We start from the raw sequence: 18,125 nt of genomic DNA, 5'->3' as shown, positions 1-18,125 counted from the left end.
ATCTTTGTGAATTCAAGGCCAACCTGGTCTACATAGTTCCAGGACAGCTGGGGCTACAGGGAGACCCTGCTTCAAACACACACACACACACACACACACACACACACACACACAGAAACAAACAAAAACCCAAACCCAAACAAAACAGGAGGGGAGGGGAGGAAGCAGGGGAGTCAGAAAAATGCTTGCCTTGCAAGCATGAGGACCTGAATTTGATCCCCAGAATCCATGTTTAAAACAAAACACAAAAGCAACCAGGCATAATGGTACTTGTAATCCTGTTGCTGGGGAGGCAGAAAGAGGTAGCTCCCTTGGGCTTGCTGGCCAGCCAGCCTAGCCTACTTCGATAGCACCTGGGAATGGCACCCAAAGTTGTCCTCTGACCTCCACATGTACATGCTCACACACACAGGCCCACACACGAACATACATGCACACATACAAACAGGTTCCTGTTGACGTTGCATTGCGTAGCTTCTTAAACTTTTGTCCATGCATGCTCATATTTGTAACATGAACATTCCTAGCAAATGACCACTGTTTATATAAAAATGAGGTCACAGTTTCATGGGTGCCCAGATTTTGCATATTTTGTAGACCAGATTCCCTATTCAAATAACATCTGTGCTTCATTTTATTTGTCTCGCTCCGTCTGCCTGTGGTCTTCTCATTTATTTTTGGAGTTCCAAGCAGCTGCCTCACGCATTTTACACTTCATTATTCTTTCTTCTCTCTTTCCATCATCCCTTGGGGCTAGGAATATATCATGGTCTCCATCTAGCTATCTGGGGTGGCTTTCTACATTATGGGGCCTCAGCTTGGTTCTTTATTCTGTACGTTGAAAGGGAGAGAAAAAAGAATTTAGAAAATCCTCAGGAAAATGGCTTGTCTTACATGGCAAAGTTCTGTGTTTAAAGATCAAAGAGAATTCCTTCACTCTGTGTTTCTTGTGTCATAATTCAAATCTCTCTCCAGATGGATGCCCTGGAACGTCTAAGAGGAAACTCGTATATTTGGAGAGAAAGAACAAGAAAGCACATCAATTGCTTTCCAACTATTACCCCTACAACATACAATGGTTTTGAGAACAGATGTTTGTGGCAAGCTGTTGCTAGTTTCACATGATCAGTATTCACTAAGTGTAGCCTGGATTTATGACATGAGTCCAGTGAGACTCAGGGTGGGCCATTGAGCTGTTTACATTTTCTTCATGGTTCTCAGCAAAGTATTATCCTTGCCCTATCCAGTATTTTATCTGATTCATCTTCTGTAAGGTCAGTGCTTTTAAATGCTGAACCATCTCTCCAGCCCCTCTTTATCCTTTTTCTATTAAAATGATCTTTATATTTTAGAATAGTTGTATTAGGTTTATAGCAAAGTTACGTGGAAGACGCAGATTCCCCATGTCTTCCTTGGCCCCTTATGTGCCCAACCTTCCCCAGTATCAACATCCCACACCACAGCAATCCATTTGTTGTAATCGATGACCTGCATCGACATTATCACTCAAATTCCATAGTGACATTAGGGCTCACATTTGATGGTATGCATTCTGTGGATTTCAGCAAAGATATGATGTCATGTGTTCACCATTGTGGGGTCTTGGAAACAGACACCCTACTTTAAGCATCCTCTGTGCTCCACTTGTTCTTCCTTCTGCCCTCTCAGTCTCCTGAAAACAATTCACTGTTTGCTTTGCCCTCTTGGGAGTTTGACATTTTCCAGAAGGTCATACAGTTCCAGATAGTATGTAATCTTTTCACACTGGCTTTGTGTACTTATCAGAGCATGCGTACTTCCTCCATACGTTCCCATGCATTGAGAGCTTATTTCTTTTTAGTGCAGAATGATATTCCACTGTCTGTCCGCCCCACGGTTTACTTATGTGCTCACTCACTGAGCCATACCTTGCCACGTTTGAGCTTTGGCAGTTATGAAGGAAGCTGCCATAATCGCTTGCATCCCATAATCATGCAGGGTTTGGGGTAGACATATTTTCAACTCATTTGGGTAAATTCCAAGGAGTGCTTTGCTGGACTATATGGTAGACTGTGTTTAGTTTTGTATGAAATTGGGAAACTTTTTTCTATGTGGTTGTATCTTGTTGCTTTAAAATATGGAGCTGTGTGAGTATATTGCCTGCATGTATGTAAATGCACCTGTGTTGTGCAATGCCCATGGAGATCAGAAGAGGGCATTGGATCACCTGAAACTAGAGTAACGGTTGTTAGTTGCCATGTTGGTGCTGGCAGCTAACAACTGTCCGTTACTCCAGTCCCAGGGGATCCAACAGCCTCTTCTGACCTCTGCGGGCATTGCATGACACGGGCGCACTTACCTACATGCAGGCAATACATGCATACACATAAAATAAAAATAATAAATAAAATTAAAACATGGAGCTGGAGAGATGGATCAGCACTTAAGAGCACTGGCTGCTCTTGAAGAAGACCTGGGTTCAAATCCCAGCCACCCACGTGGCTGGAGTCTGTAACCCCAGTTCCATGGGATCCAAAGCCCTCTCTGACCTCCAAGGGCATTGCGCGACATGGGTGCACTTATATACATGCAGGCAATATGCTCATACACATAAAATAAATAAAAAATTTAAAAATATGTTATTCAGCTGGACATGGTAGCACGTGCCTTTAAACCCAGTGCTTGGGAGGCAGAGGCAGGTGGATTTCTGTGAGATCGAGGCCAGCCTGGTCTACGTAGCTAGCTCCAGGTCAGCTGGGGCTACAGGGTCTCAAAAAAGAAAAAGAAAAAGAAAAAAAAAGTGAAAAAATATTCTAGTAATATTAAGATCTCATCTGGTCCTACCTAAGTGATCTGGCCGCTTTAAATAATTTACTTAGTATTCAATATATCTTTTGATTTGAAGCCTTTCTTACTCAGAAAATCTTTATGTCTTAAAATTTTTATTACATTTTCTTTATTTAATGTGTGTGTGTGTGTGTGTGTGCGTGCGCGCACACAAGTGGCATACAAATCAAAGGACAACTTTCTGGAGTCAGCTTTCTTCTTCCACCATGTGACTTGGTGGCAAGTACCTTTACCTACTGAAGCATCTTGCCAGCTCCATTTTTTAAATTTCTTTTTAAATTTTTTGATTTTTATTTTATGTGTATGAGTGTCATGCCTGCATGTATGTAAGTGTACCTGCAACATGCACAGCCTACAGAGGACAGAAGAGGGCATTGGATCCCTGGAACTAGAGTTACAAATGGTTACCCAGGTCTTCTGCAAGAACAGCCAGTGCTCTTAACTACTGAGCCATCTCTCCAGTCCCCCATTTTCTTATTTCTTTAATGAGTATTTCTCTATGAGCTCTGTTCTCTATTTTTACCATGTTTACTATAGAAGTGTGTTTGAGTTCTGGGCACGGTGAGGGATATATGTTACCATAGCACTTGGGAGGCTGGTATAGGAGAATTGCAGTTTGAAGCAGACTTGGGCTATGTAGTGTATTCAAGGCCATCCTGGAATACGTAGTGAAATCAAGTCTCAAACATCCAAAAAAGAGAAAAAAATGCATATTTGTTTTCTGAAATTTTCTTCTCTTTTCTTTTTCTCTTTTAATACCACTTTTCCTCTAAATTGTGAAGAATGTTCTTTAAATAGTCTTTCCTGATTTAGTTTTTCATTTAAAAATAAATACCCTGGACCAGTGTGATGGCTCAATGGGTAAAGGCACTTGCTCCCAAGACTGAAGACCTGTGTTTAGTCCCCAGGATCCATACGGTGGGATAAGAGAACTGATTCCTGCAAGTTGTCTTCTGTCTCCAACATGCACTGTGGCACACTCTTGTACACACAGACACATAGACACACACACACACACATATATTCTCCAATAAAAGTAATAAAAATTTAAAAATCCTGTTGCATAGATTGGCCTTTGTTAAATAGAGTACAAATGAGTGACTTTTACTGTCTCTCAGTTTCCTGGATTCTAGTAACTCTAGGGGTGAGGATACAATAACTTGTTTAGTGATTTTTCTCTATTTGCTCAGTTAATGGAGGGATTTAAATCTAGGTTTGCTGGGATGGAGAACTATAAAAGCTTATGTAGATCATTTCCAAGCCTTTTGGTTTGAGGAAATGAAGATTTCCCCCCCTGCCCCCCACGGGCTTGCTTATGGCTTTGTTTTCTATTGGGCAGCCCTGGTTGGCCACCGCTGGGGCAGAGAGAGCTTCTTAGGAGAGAAATTCGCTGCAGTGTAGGGCAACCTCTTTCCGGTATATGCCTAGGCAGTCCTAGGTTCGCTGGAGGTGTCTCCTCTCTCTACCTGACCCGAGTGTCCAGATTAGGCACTGATGGCCAGTATTTCTGCATGCCCGTCAACCCCCAAAATGGACAGAGCCCTGGGCAATTTCTATGAGACACAGTCTCAGTTGTCAAGATCATCCAGGTGTTTCATGATGGAGCCCACCTCTGGGTATTTCCTTGTCCTGGCTGCCTCTTGCAGGGCTTTTGGGCAGCCTTGTCAGGCTTCTACCTTCTACTCCTCCTTGGGAATTCCCTTCTTACACACCCATCAACCTGGATCCACACTCTGTATCTTGTAGAAATTTCATAAGGTTATGACTCTGCTGATTCCACCGTGGAAGTTTTTCCACTTTCAGTTCTTTGACCATTTCATTGATAAGTTGGAATGGAGAATGGTTCAATGCATGGCTTTTATTTATACTCTATTAACAACGATGAGGATAATAGAATTTTTAATGGGTCTCAGGACAAAAGTGATTTATTTACAGTGTCACCACTAGATGGTGCCACCAATTAGTGAAAACAATGTGGTTGCTCTTCCTGACCAATCAAGAACCATCCACGGCCAGTGCATCCATGGCCCATGGTACATGGATGAACATGTACATATATACACAAATGTGTGCACACGTAAGTAGGGACACATGAGTCATCACAGGGCAATGTTGGCTTAAACGCGTACATGTGTATGCAAAGGTGTACAGGAGTTGATGGCACCCTGGAAAGTGTGGGATTGAGATGAAATGACAGGAACTGCCAAACGGCTCCCTCTGTAGCCTGAAAGTACCACTCATGCCTGTGGAGTGTGCAGAAAGACACAACTGCGGAGGAGAAATACAATGACAGGGCCACAGGACAGCGTTCCTTAGGTTCGGACCACTTCAACATAGCCAGACCTTATAAAGCCATCAGTCTTGCAAAACCTTGTGCCCAGTCAGATCTCTGTTTACTCTGCAGTCCAAATTATCATTGAAACAATTGAAGAATTAAAAGTGTGAAATATTATTCCACACTGGAAATCGATAGTTACTTCTGAAGTCCTGGAGATTATAGCCTATCTAATAAAATGCTAGCCTTGGGGTCCTATCTTTTGTCCATATGGGGAGAAAATCTGAACCGCAGAAAACTGGATATAGTATACTGCAAGTGGACAGATGTCCTTCAATCCCTCCTTGTCTGTGGAAGGTCCCTGAGGGTAGGCCCTTCACTGTAGACAGACTCTCTCCATACCACTGGAACTCTATTGATTGCTTGTGGTAGACACTAACTCACAAAGGTGAAGGACTTCTCTTTTCTGACCTCAGTTTCCCTAATGTGGGCTAGGGCCAGGTAATTCCCAGGGCCCTTTAGCAATGACTGAAGGTTTCCAAGTCTGCAGTTTGCCAGGCGATTCCTGGGACTCTTCTTGAAGAGGTTCTGAAGAGTGAATTTCCCTCTCTAACCTTCTCTTTCTCCTCTCCCCACCCCCTCAAGCACGTGTTCTCTTTAATGCCTGAGGAAGGCAACTAGCTCCAGAGCCTCAGAAGTCTGCACGAGGAGTCCTTCACTTAAGACTCATTAAAAGTTCAAGTGGCTTCTCCAGAGGGCCAGAGAAGCCTCAAGAGTCATTACATCTGCTGCTGAGACCAATTTGGTCAAAAGTCATGTTCAGCCCTTTGAGACGGTGAAGTCTCCCTGAGAGAAAGCTGCCAAGATTTGTATTAGAGGGCGGAAGGTCTCTGGGGGTCACCTCACATGGGACTTTCACAGAGGAAACAGGCTGGGCCAGAGGAAGGACTTTGGGTTTATGGGTGGAGCTGCGGCAGAGCTCAGAAAACCTGCTTAGGCAAATATTCCTTCTGGTCACAGGGAGCTGAGCGCTCACCAGAAGGAGCTTGGAGGAAGGGGCTGGATGACCCCCTGAGGATCCTGAGCACAGAGCTGGAGCACTGGGGAGCCCTCACTGCATATGAGGGAGCAGCTGATAAGCTTGCAGACAACAGAAATGCCAAGAGACAGTGCTCCAGCCCCTAGGCCTGTGAGCAGGAAAGGCTAGCGCTTATCTGTGATGACCAGAGGGCATTCAGAACCAGGAATGGGAGAGAGTTGAAGACTATACACATCCTGCTTACTGCCCAAGTCCTCCACCAGGCAAAAATGACATTCTGAGCTTTGTGGCAGGGCCACTGTGATAAACTATGTGAACCTCAGGAAAGCCATGAGCTTCATTAGAGGATCCCCAAGTGACCTAAGGGCCATAGATTAGTGGTCTGGTTTTGTTCACCTCTTATCAGTTGGTCACTCCCAGGACTCAGAGAGAGTGTTTGTGGAGCCCACCTGTCTCCTCTAGGGTCATAGATAACATGCCTGCCAATTTCTGAGGAAATAATCTTAAGAAGACCCTCAATCACTCCAAGGACACCAAACCCGGGCACTAACTCAACTCCCCACAAAGTGCAGCTGTATCTCACAACCTTGGTATAAAAAACCCCCGTTTTTCTTTGTCTAATTGTAGAAGCTTGGTTCCCTCGGTCAGCCTCTACCTCTCGCTGTGTCTTCTTTGAATAAAAGGAAGATCTATTCCTTGCCTGTTGCAGGTCTGGCTCTGGTTTCTTGTTTCCTACTCTATTTTTCCTTTTATTCTCCAGAAATCTAACACACTGTGACAGAGCAAGAAGGTTGCTGTTCACAGCCCATTAAGACTGTGGACCAAGGTTGGCTTGTGTGACCTCAGACAGCTTCCTTCCTGCCTTCTGTTGACCCAAACGGAGCGCACAGTCCTCCAGCTTCCTAGACCCAGCAGGATAAGCAAGGGCCTCCCTGGATGATAGGTCTGTGGGCCTCATCAGGCTCCTGACAGTCCTGAAGCTCACTGACCTTGGGCTGACTTTCTGGACAGACCTCAGCTCAGGAAGACTGTGTAGGCTTCAGGGTGGGACATCACAGACTACCCGCAGTCACAGAGCTAATGTGTCGTGTGTGTCCAAAGCCTACGTCCCTAATCTCTGTACAGTACTGTTTCTACAAGAGGAAACTGAAGCCCGGAGAAGGGAGGCCCTCACTCCACCAGGAGGCAGGAGTAGGCAGCCTTGACCTCTTACCTCTAAGTTCAGGGCTCTTCCCTCCAGGACACTCAGTCTCACAGCTCTCTGTCTCCACCCACTTTCCCGTGACTGGCCTCTCCAAAGTTAGCAGTCCCTCCGCCTTGCCTTGCCGTTAGTTGACAAGCTAGTCCAAATAGGCCTCACCCACATTCCCTGGCTGTTTTCCAGCCTGCAGGAACTGAAACAACCCAGTTCAGTGACTGTGAGGACTGAGCAGAGGCTGTTGAAGGGGAGAGAGCAGGGAGCCACTGAGTGAAGAGGGACTCTCTGGCTTCCAGATGCTAGGCCTCCTGGGGAGCATGCCCTTTGTGGGCTGGATCATAGGTGCTGTGGTGACTGTCCTGTTACTGCTACTGCTGCTGGCCACCTGCCTTTTCCACAGATCACAGGACCCTGATGTGGAGAGGAACCAAGTCCGGCGAGCCCAGCCTCGACTCTTCCATGGCCGGCCCCGGGGTCTCCCGGGAATCTTTCACCATCGCCATCACCATCACCCTGGCCATGTGTCTCAGGTGCCCAGTGCAGGCTTCCATCACCACCACCACCACCACCACCAGCTTCACCGCCAGCATCACCATTTCCACAATTCTCCTCACCACCACAACCACCGCCACCACCACCATGCTCACAGAGCTCACCCCTGAGGCCTGTGGATGGAAGCTACCTGGACCCTGTTGCTTCCATGGAAAAGGATGTGTCTTAGGGTAAATGGGGTTCTGGGAAATCCTGCTTGAGTTTCACTTGTATAGCGTGTCCCTCCCCCACCATGTAACAGACCCAAGGACCACCAGGGGTGACCCTACAGACCGTACAGGCTTGGGATTGGAGAACAAGGCTGACTGGACACTCCACCTTGTGGCTGTAAATCTGGAGTCCCTGGAAGTGACAAGGGTGTCTGGCAGAACCAGAGCACAGGTGGATATGAAACACTCATCTGACTTTTCCCTGTGGAAGCTGGAGAGGTCTTGCAAGGCCCTTTCTGATGCACAATATGGTATGGGGCTACACAGGTGCTTGGCTAGAGGAAATAAAAGCCAGCAGAAAGCTTTTGTAAAGTGGTTCTTGATTGTAGTGTGATGAGAGAGTGCAGGGAAAGAGGAAGCCTCTAGGCCTGTGGCACGTTCCCTAGGGCCTCCTCTGGGGTGGGAAGCTGGGGCTGGCGGCTGGCTGTGGAATGGGGAAAAGCAGGTGGGCCCTGCTTGAGCTCTGAGGGAGAATTAGTGTGGCAGCCCAGAGCCTTGGGGAGGAAAGCTGAGGCCACATGGACTAGTTCTCTGAGGCTCTACCTCCTGGGCTCCTTGTAACCCTGGTCCTGAGCTGGCTGCATTGGAATCAATGTTTCCTTGGGGTCTGGATCAGGAATGCTTATCCAGGTCTCGAGTCTCCAGCCAACCTGTTTCCAGATGTCTAGGAGTGGCTGGTGGGACCAAGAGGGAAGGAGCAGAGCTATTTAAACTGCTGGGGTGCTGGGTGGCCTTAGGAGAGTTGCTTATCTCCTTTGGGCCTCAGTTTCTTCTTTCTTAAAATGGAGTGGTTTAGGGACTCCTGCTAAAGCTGACAGGCATGCATGCTCCCAAATGCACTATGAACAGCTGGTGAGGTCCATGGAGAGGACGGAAATTTGGTCCTCAAGCCTTCTGTCTATGCCTGGGAACAGAGGAGGAAACAGAGCAAGGCTTGGTGGGGAGGGGCTGGAGAACAGGCCAGAAAGTCAGGGGCCTGGTGACTCACTGGAATAGAATGTCCTCTTTCCTTTCTTTTCCCAGTGGACTCTCTGTGAGGGCTGAGGGAGGAGCGACCAGTGAGGAAAAGGTGGGTAAGGGAGTGCCACACAGTGACAGTCACACTATATTTCTATGATGGGAAAGTGGACCAGAGGTCTCATAGATCTCTGTCTGCAATGTCCTTCAAACCCACTTTACCTTCCCCATCCTCTATACTCAGCCCAGCCCAGGCCTCATCCTCAGGCCTAGCTCCTGTCACAGCCTCTTCCAGCCTGCCTACCTCAGACCTGCCCTTTTCCCTAGCTTTGCAATGATTTTACAGATAAATCAAAGAAGGGAAAGGGAAGTTTAGATGTAGAAGGAAATCTATTAAGAGGCAAATGGTAGCAGGCTGAGCACTTGTCCTTTATTCCTAATAAAAAATGCAGAGCCATTCTCCTCATACCCTCAGAGAACAGGCAAATAGAATTCAGAGAAACAGACTTGCGACAGCCTCTGGGGCCCATCTCTCAGATCTGCTTGGCGATGTGGGGAATTTAAACAAATGAGTTCTGGGTGGGTGTCTGTTCACTTCTCTCTGCTCCTGGTGGCCCCAGTTAAGACAAGTATTCTGAAGCATTTGGCTCCCTGTGCCCATGTGGAGGAGGAGCCCAGAGCCCAGATTACCCAAGCGTCTTAGGAAAGGGAATGTGCTAGAATAGGACAGTGTATCTTTGCTCTCTTATTCTGTGAGTAGGCAGTTTGTGGCTATTGCTATGAAAATTCTCTTGGACCTTGGAGAAATTGGAAAGGTCCCAGGCTGTGTGACCTTGGGCCAGTGCTCTCTCTCACTCTCCCACTCTCTCACTCTCTCTTCTCTGAGTTTTGGCATCCTGATCAAGCAAACTGCAGAATCAGGTGATGACTCTGATTGTATGGTCCCTGGAAAGAGCATTGGGTTGGAACGGAGGGAGGGAAGTCCCTGCTCTGACATTTGGTGCTGTTGTCACCATAGCTAACTAGCAAAGGCCTGGGCTGGGTCTGTCTGCTCTGTGACCACTGCTTTGGTATCTGTAAAATGAAGGCGCTACCACTGTACAGGGCTGTGGAGGCCACATAGCTCAGGCTGGGTCCAGTACCTGGAAGTACTTTTTCTTATGACTCTGTTTTTCATAATATGGGAAAAGGGCAGGGGGCTGGTCCAAACTCCTTTTTGGATGTGGTGGAGTCTCAAGAGGCTATGGGTGTGAGGGCCTGGCCCTCACTCACACCCCTCATACCCCTGGAGGAGCAGGGTAGGAATGATCCTGGGTGTGTGTATGGGGCGGGCTGAGTGCTGTAGCTGAGGAGGTGGTGGCTGTGGGTCCTGGGTCCTCAATCACAATTGGTGGAAGGGATTCAGGAAGTACTCACAGCTGCTTAGACATCCCGGAGCCAAGTTCCAGGCAGGACCAACAATAACACTGCAGACTCCAGGGAGGAGAGTCATGGCCCCCCCAGGGTGGCCACCAGACAAAGAGCCCACAGCACCAGGTACAGCCAGGGCTGGCACTCCTGAAGCCTAGGGTAAGTGTTTATAGCACTTGGTGTGAGCAGTGGGCCTGGGCTGGCAGCAAACAGGGCCGGGCGAGGCTGTACAGAAAAGGTTTCTCCTGGAACCTCAGGGTGAGTGGGCCCTAGTGTGTCCCTGAAGGGGCTAGAACAGGCTTGCCCCATCTAAAGCGCACACTTGAACCCTGCTCAGAAAATGAGGCCGAGTACAACCTCTCCTATTTCCCTGTGTCACCTCCTGGAGGCTCCCCAACACCCATGATCACCTGTGTGTGCTGCCCCACCTCACCTCCATTTTGCTCAGAGCTGGCATGAGTCTTTCTCCCACATCTGCCTCTCAGCCCAGGACCAGGGGTGGAGAGACAGCAAAAAGGCGTATGGGAGGACTGGCCCCAGGTCCCTCCCAGGAAGGACCCAGGATCCTCATGGGTCCACCAAGGGGGAGGATTTTTGTCTTCTTCCTGAGTGTACACCCCTCCCATGCCCCTCTCCTTTTTTAAATCATTTGTTCTTGAAATCCAGAGGTGTTACTAATGAGCCAGGGCTGGTGTGGCCTCCCTCTGAGCAAGTTCTTCTGCCCCACCCTCCTCATGCCCTCCATGTCCCGGCAATCTCGTGGTTACATCTTTTGAAATGGTACTTCTAGAAGCTGCCAGTGGAGTTGACCACAGAGGTGCTCAGTGACCTGGGGTGGCACATCTTTAAAGACCAGGGAAGAGCATCCATCCAGCGCAGAGCCCCGGTGATCATCAATAGCCACCGTTTCCGATGGGACACTAAGGCTCGAGGCCACCTAGGTTGCTGCACTTCACAAGCACCACTCAAGAGACCATGGAAGCGGCAGTGATTGGAATGGTGGCTATGCTGTTTGTGGTCACCATTGCCATCACCTGCATCCTCTGTTACTTCAGCTATGACTCGAAGACCCAAGATCCTCAGAGGGGACCCAGCTACAGCTTCACAGTGGCCACATTTCACCAGGAAGCATCTCTCTTCACAGGGCCTGGTATCCAAACCAGGCCAATGCCGAATGCCCAGAACTTCTGGACTGTCACGTGAAGTTAGCAGACCCTCAGGAATTGCTCTGCTGGTGGCTCAGACCCACCTAGCCCTTCAATAAGCATTGTCTAGTGTCCCACTCCTCCCAGGCCTATATCTCTGTCCTTTTGTATCCCATAAACTTCCTGTCCCCTCCCATCCTGACTTGCTCTGTCCTCTGTCCTGGAGGGAGCTGAGGTGTTGGGGATAAGGTGATTCCCCTCTAAGCTCTGAGAGCTCAGCTGGGTCCTACTCTGAGGTGGGGCTGGGGGGCGTCTAAGGAAGTACGGACAGACACTGCTGTTGTATACCAGCCAATGATGTAACCTCAGCAGAATTTCGCATCAACAGGGTGCCCTTGAAACAGATTCTGTTTGCCACCCGAGGAAGTAGCGCTCTCAAGTGGACATTTTTCAGGAACGCCTTGTTATTTGTTAGTATTTTTATACTGTGCAGTGCCCAACCCTGAGGCCTGCTCCTGCCAGTTCCCTGAAATCAGCCCTGAAATTCTGAAAACAAAAAGCTGCTTTCTGGGAACAAGTGATTTATTTTATAATTGAGAATGTAAATCCTTTTATGGGTTTTTCCAAATGTGCTTTGGAAAACCACAAAAGGAAACAGAAGAGAAAATAAGTCACAGAAAGTACAAGGTGTTTTATTAACAGGAAAGCCAGCAAAAAAAAGACTTAAATACGACTTAAACGAGACTTACTTCATTGCTTTATTCTAAGGCCTCTTCTATTCTTAGAGAATACAAGTGATTGGTGTCACTTGGGCATGATAGAAAAATCATGAACTGAAAGAAAATTCCAAAAAAGTTAAAATGTTGCTACATTTCAGAGCATGTAAAGGAGTTGTTGTTTTTACCACAAATAAAAGAGACATTCAATTTTTATTAATAAAAAATCTGTTCTCTGTGTCTACACAATATATTTATTTTATTTATTATTTTTATTTTATGAGTGTATTGCCTACATGTATGTGAGTGCACCCATGTTGTGCACTGCCGCAGAGGTCAGACGAGGGTGTCGGATTCCCCTGGAACTGGAGTTAAGGACGGTTTGTAGCCGCCATGTGGGTGCTGGGAATCGAACCCGAGTCCCCTGCAAGAGCAGTCAGTGCTCTTAACTGCTGAGCCATCTCTCCACAGAATATTTAAAGAATATGATTCAAAAAGTGGAAATCTATGGGCTTCCTAGATCATATATCTACATCTAACCCTGAATTGGTGACTCTCTCCAGACTTGCCTGTGGAGGAGGGCAAGACTGAACCCAAGGGAGCTCTGGCTAGGGGCAGGGGGCAGGAAGCCCTGGGGACCAAATAAAGGGACCCACTCTAGGTTGCATTCTCCACAGATGAACCAGTATGGGTTGAAGATGTCTGCTAGGGGTGAATACCTGAAAGAGGAAGACGTAGAAGCAGGACTGGGCAAAGGAGGAAGTCAAAACTATGAGGCAAGCCCTTAACCCCCTTCTCATCCCAACCCTTGCTCCCTCTGAGTGCTGTCTTCCCAAGGGTTTAGCCTCAGTCAAGGTAGGGCTCTGCCCTGAGGTAGACCCAGAAGTCCTTCATTGAAAGAGACCTGGCCAAAGAGCAGAGTCCTCTTTCCAGGGTCACCTAGACTGGTCAGAAGTTGGGTAAGGGTGTCCAGGCACAATGGAGCACCGAGCATAGGAGCCTGTGGTGTGTGTGGTGGTGGCGGGGTAGCTACACCGAGTCTCAGAGGGAAGGAGAGTGCTTTTGTCTTCTCCTGCCCTCAGTTAGAGTCGGCTTTCTCTGCTCTAGGTTTGATACCCTTCAGTTAGAGCCAAGTTTCAGGATCTTGGCCCAGGCCTCTGCTCCTGTTTCTACTGGTCCAGTCCAGGTTAGAGAGACAGAATTGGAAACAAAAAACAGTGGGACAGAGCCTGGCCATCCTCTGTAGGAGCTGGGCAGCTTTTCCAATCCTGAGGAATCCCCATTTGTTTACTAGCTCATTCACCTGCAGATCCACCCACCCACCCATCCATCCATCCACCCATCCATCCATTCACTCCATCTTACCCACATATCCCTCCATCTCCTGATGCACCCATCAGTCTATCCACAGATCTATCCACCCATTCATCTACTCACCCGCACATGTAACCAATGAGTTGTACTTCTTCACTTGCCCATGTGTTTATTCATTCGTTCCATCCTCATCCAGTCATTCAGCTATTCATTCCTCCGCTCAGTGAGGAGGAGCAGAGCTCTGCTGTGTACCAGGCTCTGTTCAGGGAAGGTGGGAGTCAATTAGACCTGGTCCCAGCACTCAGGGACCCTCTGGAAAAGGCAGGAATAACGTGCTCTGGGTACTGGGGCAAGGAAGGGAGAAGAGGCCCAAAGAAACATGGGAGGAGGAGGAGGACCCTGAGCTGGACTGAAAGGAGAGACGAGACTTAAACAAGCAGACTTGGGAAAGGTTAGTGTAGAGAACCTGTGAGTCAGGGAGTCAGCATCCTGGCCTGCAGGAGATGAGGCTAGACCCCAGCCACCTCCTGACAGAAGCACATTTCTAGGTAATCAATGCTGAAGGCCCCAAGAGGTGGCCTTGCTTTTAGGGCTGGGCAGGTGGCTCCTGAGGTAGGACATGAACCCCAGGCCCTCGGAGGACTGTGGAGCTGGGTCTGAGGGCAGAAAGGTATTTGTCAGCAGAATAGAAGATTGAGAAGACAAGGTGATTAAGGCCAGCTCCTTGGGCAAGCTGACAAAGGAAAGGTACATGTACAGCATGGAGCAGGGCTAGAGAGACAGCTCAGCAGTTAAGAGCACTGGCTGCTCTTCCTAGCACACACGTGGCAGCTAACAACCATCGTAACTCCTGTTCCAGGGGAATCCGATGCCCTCTACTGACCTCTGTGGGCATTGCATGACACAGGTGCACTTAGATACATGCAGGCAAAACACTACACACATAAAATAAAAAATAATAAAGAGCAGAAGGATAGGGAAGGGTAAAGAGGGGCTGGAAGGAAGGACAGGGAAGAGGGGGCAGGGAGAGGGAGGGCAAGGAGATAGAACAAGGGGAAGGGAGTGGGAGGATTCCCAAGGAGGGAGAGGACATGGCCTTGAACTCACAGAGATCTGCCTGCCTCTGCCTCCTGAGTGCTGGGTGGGATTAAAGGCATGTGCCACCACACCTGGTGCCTAAATATATCTCATGGACTACTGGGGACATATACTATCTTGTCTACGTGAGACCAAGTGTCACTGGGCATCCTGAATTTTATCTGACAACTTTATGGGACAGAGTGTGTCTGAGAGAATAGGTAGCTGGCTGGAGCCAGCAGGGAGCTGTCAAAAGTGAGTGCAGAGACAAGGTCCTTGAATTTGGCAACATAAGGGTTGACCATGGTTTTGGTGAGTAGACAGCTACACCGTGGGTTGTGATGTGTGTATGGTATATGCATTGGTATGTATGGTGTGTTGTGTCTGGTGTGTGCTATATATATGGTATATGATATGTAGTATGTGTAATACATATACGGTACATGATATGTAGTGAGTGTAATATATATATATACTTTATATATAGTATATATGGTATGTATATGGTCTTTGATATAATATGTGTGGTATGTGATATGTGTAAGGCAGGGTGGTATATATTTTCAGTGTGTATGTGATGGTGTACATATGGGGTGTATGCTATACATATGGTATATGTGTTCTGTGAGTGTGTGTGTGATTTATTGTATGTGTCTGGTGTGTGTGGTGTGGTTTGACTGTGTGTGGTATGGTGCGGTATGTGTGTGCTGTGTTGTGTATATCTGGTATGCGTGGTATTTGTATGGTCTATGATGTGTGGTGTGTGTGTGTGTGTGTGTGTGTGTGTGTGGTATAGCATTCTTCCCAGTGTAGTCTGCTGTATAAGAAGAGGGAGGGGCTCAGCAGCAAGGCAGCAGGGAGCCCCTCAGTGCCAATGACAGTCCTCTACCCACTATCTCCAAGGGAGGGGGTAGCAGTGCAAGGACAAGACAGAATAGCACCAAAATGCCAGCAAAGCCAGGAGTGTTTATGTGGTGGCTGAGAGGGAGGCAGCTGCTCTGGCCATTCTGGAAATCTGGGGCACAGCCCCTCTTGTACCCAGGCCTCTGTTTCCAAATCTAGCTTTTTCCATTCACCCCACAGCTGCTGCTAGTTTCCACATACTGACAGTGCAGCAGGCACTATGCCTTAACTACATATCATCTTGTCAGCACCCACAGCAGCCCCATGATCGCCACTGCACAGATGGGGGGCCTAGCTGCCACTCTGTGAGTGCTCTGGGCCAACAGCGACTCCACAGGAGAAAGACCGAGCTGCCATTTTGCTCTGTGTGAGGGGTATGCTTCCCCTCAGCAGAATCCAGTTCACATCTGAAGAGGAAGGGAAACCTGGGGGTTCCTTTGGCCTGGGTTTACGTGGGCACCTGCCCAGCTGCATATCTGACTCTGAAGAAGAAAGGGGCCTTTGCCACCTGCCTTTTCTTCAGGCAGCCCACGGAGGCTCTGAGGAGGCAGCTCCTGCTGGGACTCTGGAGGAACTGTTCAGTCCATTAGGGCGCTGAAGCTTCCCAAAGGTTTTGATCCTATAGATTAGACTGCCACTTGCTGCCACAGGCCTTGTGCCTTCCCTCTCCCCCAATTCCTTTCTCAGCTCCACTCTGGACAAGGGCAGGAAGAATGAGCTGTGTTTATCCTGGGCCTGTTAGGCTGCAGAAACACTGGTCCTGGCTGGGCCTCAACCACCGATGAGTGGGATGCAGAGACGAAAACCCCTACTCTGCCCTCTCTCTGCAGTTCCTGCCTCTGAAACCCGGGCTGGAGTTCTCTCTGGGACTTGGTGCATTCTGGAATCAAGAGGCCTTGAAATAACATGTTTTCCGGAAAAGTACCTTCCTTAGAGGAAACCACTTGTTCCAAGGAGTAGAAAAGGGTCATTGTGCTTTGCCAGGTCCCCATTCCTGAGGTCCTGACACTTAAAAAGGTAGGCACAGTTGGAGACACAGAGACAGCCCCTTGACATCCCTACCAATATGCCCCCATCTAGCACGTCTGCAGGGTGAAGTTCTGAAGTGGCTTAAATGCCAACAGGAGTGGGCTGACTGGCAACATCCTGGTGTAGCCATAAAAATCTAACATTAGGCAGGCTTCAAAACAATGAGGTAAATTTAAACTCTCTGGCACAAAAGGGCATTCATCATATATTGGCAAGTAAAAAGCAGAGTGAATTAGGGAACCATAAATGGCTATATGGTAGAATTTGACTTTTGATAAAAGGCCCCTGTGCTTAAGGCTCTTCAGGGTGACACTCTTGGGAGAGGATGGAAGCTTCAAGAAGCTCCAATACTGTGAGCCTGCTTTTGAAGGGCATGGTGAGATCTGGGCTTCTCTTCATCCCCTCTTTTGTCTCCTGGCCATGAGGTAAGTGGTTTTGTTCCACCCTGATGTGATGCCTCAACATACCACAGATCTAAAAGCAACAGGGTGATCACTCATGGACTGGGCTCTTGAAATCTGTGAGCCATTTTTTTCTTAGACTGGATCTCATTCTATAGCCCAGGCTGGACCGCCAACTCTTGATTCTCTTGCTTCAGCTTCCTGAGTGCTGAGATTACAGGCATGTGCCACCACACTCAGCTCTGAGATGGGAGGACTGAGGAGAGTTGAGAGAATGTTCTGGAACTCACTGGTTTGTGGGAAAGGTCTAACTGTGCCCACCTGCCTCCCATGCTTTCCAAGATAGAGTATGACTCCTAATTCCAGGCCCACAGGTAGGTGAGACTGAGGAACTTCCAAAGGCTGCCCCCTGCATACCCTGCTTGTGGAGGAGCACGCAGTTGCCAGGCTTCCCTGCAGCCACTTTTGACTTCCATAGAGGCCTTTCCAGCTGCCTATAGACCCTCAGACTTAGGAAGCTAGGGCTGTGGTGTCAGAGGTCCTCATCTTCTTGAGATTCAGGCACCTTGGCAGCCCACCATGCTTCTATGCGTCCTGGTCATAGACAAAGGCTGGCTGCTTTCTGTATCAGTCAGTCAACTTACCTTTCCGGTCAGTCACCATCCTTGCAAAGAGTCCTCCAGCGCCTCCTCCAACCCCCTACCCCTGACCCCAAGGCCAGAGGATCTTCCTCAGACACAAACCCGGCCTCCTTGGAAGGCTGCTGGGAGGCTTCTGTCTTCACCTTCCAACTCTTGGAGGCTATAGGAGGCACATAGTAACATCCCAACATATCTGTGGCTTGCTTCCTAGAACTTGTAGCTATGGCATATTCACAGAGGACTTCAGATCACTGATGACAGCTGCTATCAGATGACCTGAAATAAGACTATCTTGGATAATGTATGAGGGTCCACTGCAATCAAAAAGTTTTTTTAGTGAGGGAAGAGGGAGGCAGAAGGGTCAGGTCAGAGGGATGCGATGAGAGAAACACAGAAAAGACGCAGCCAAGGAGGGCGGCAGCCTCTAGAAGCT

General features: G+C 48.3%; 2 protein-coding genes across 3 annotated transcripts; both read left to right on the top strand.

Annotated features, from left to right (window-relative positions):
* The first annotated feature begins 7,485 nt into the window (after window positions 1-7,485).
* Hrct1 (histidine rich carboxyl terminus 1) lies at window positions 7,486-8,411 on the top strand. Its single transcript, XM_008842358.3, has one exon. The coding sequence runs from the start codon at window positions 7,635-7,637 to the stop codon at window positions 7,998-8,000; it is 366 nt and encodes a 121-aa protein (XP_008840580.1). The 5' UTR covers window positions 7,486-7,634; the 3' UTR covers window positions 8,001-8,411.
* Window positions 8,412-10,425: 2,014 nt separating this feature from the next.
* Spaar (small regulatory polypeptide of amino acid response) lies at window positions 10,426-12,541 on the top strand. 2 transcript variants are annotated; one of them, XM_029567973.1, is made up of 2 exons: window positions 10,426-10,625; window positions 11,260-12,541. In XM_029567973.1, exon 2 carries the CDS (start codon window positions 11,442-11,444, stop codon window positions 11,667-11,669), a length of 228 nt encoding a protein of 75 aa, XP_029423833.1. In that variant the 5' UTR covers window positions 10,426-10,625; window positions 11,260-11,441; the 3' UTR covers window positions 11,670-12,541. The 2 variants fall into 2 exon arrangements, with proteins under 2 accessions (XP_029423833.1, XP_029423832.1); XM_029567972.1 differs by having other exon boundaries at window positions 11,257-12,541.
* The last annotated feature ends 5,584 nt before the right edge of the window (window positions 12,542-18,125 follow it).

Source organism: Nannospalax galili, unplaced genomic scaffold (assembly GCF_000622305.1).
Source record: "Nannospalax galili isolate Female #2095 unplaced genomic scaffold, S.galili_v1.0 scaffold341, whole genome shotgun sequence".
NCBI classification, from domain to species: Eukaryota; Metazoa; Chordata; class Mammalia; order Rodentia; family Spalacidae; genus Nannospalax; species Nannospalax galili.
This window is presented reverse-complemented; position numbering and strand designations above follow the sequence as displayed.

Excerpts from the sequence above, each read along its gene's own strand:
- Spaar (XM_029567973.1), top strand. The coding sequence starts at position 11,442 with ATGGAAGCGGCAGTGATTGGAATGGTGGCTATGCTGTTTGTGGTCACC.
- Hrct1 (XM_008842358.3), top strand. The coding sequence starts at position 7,635 with ATGCTAGGCCTCCTGGGGAGCATGCCCTTTGTGGGCTGGATCATAGGT.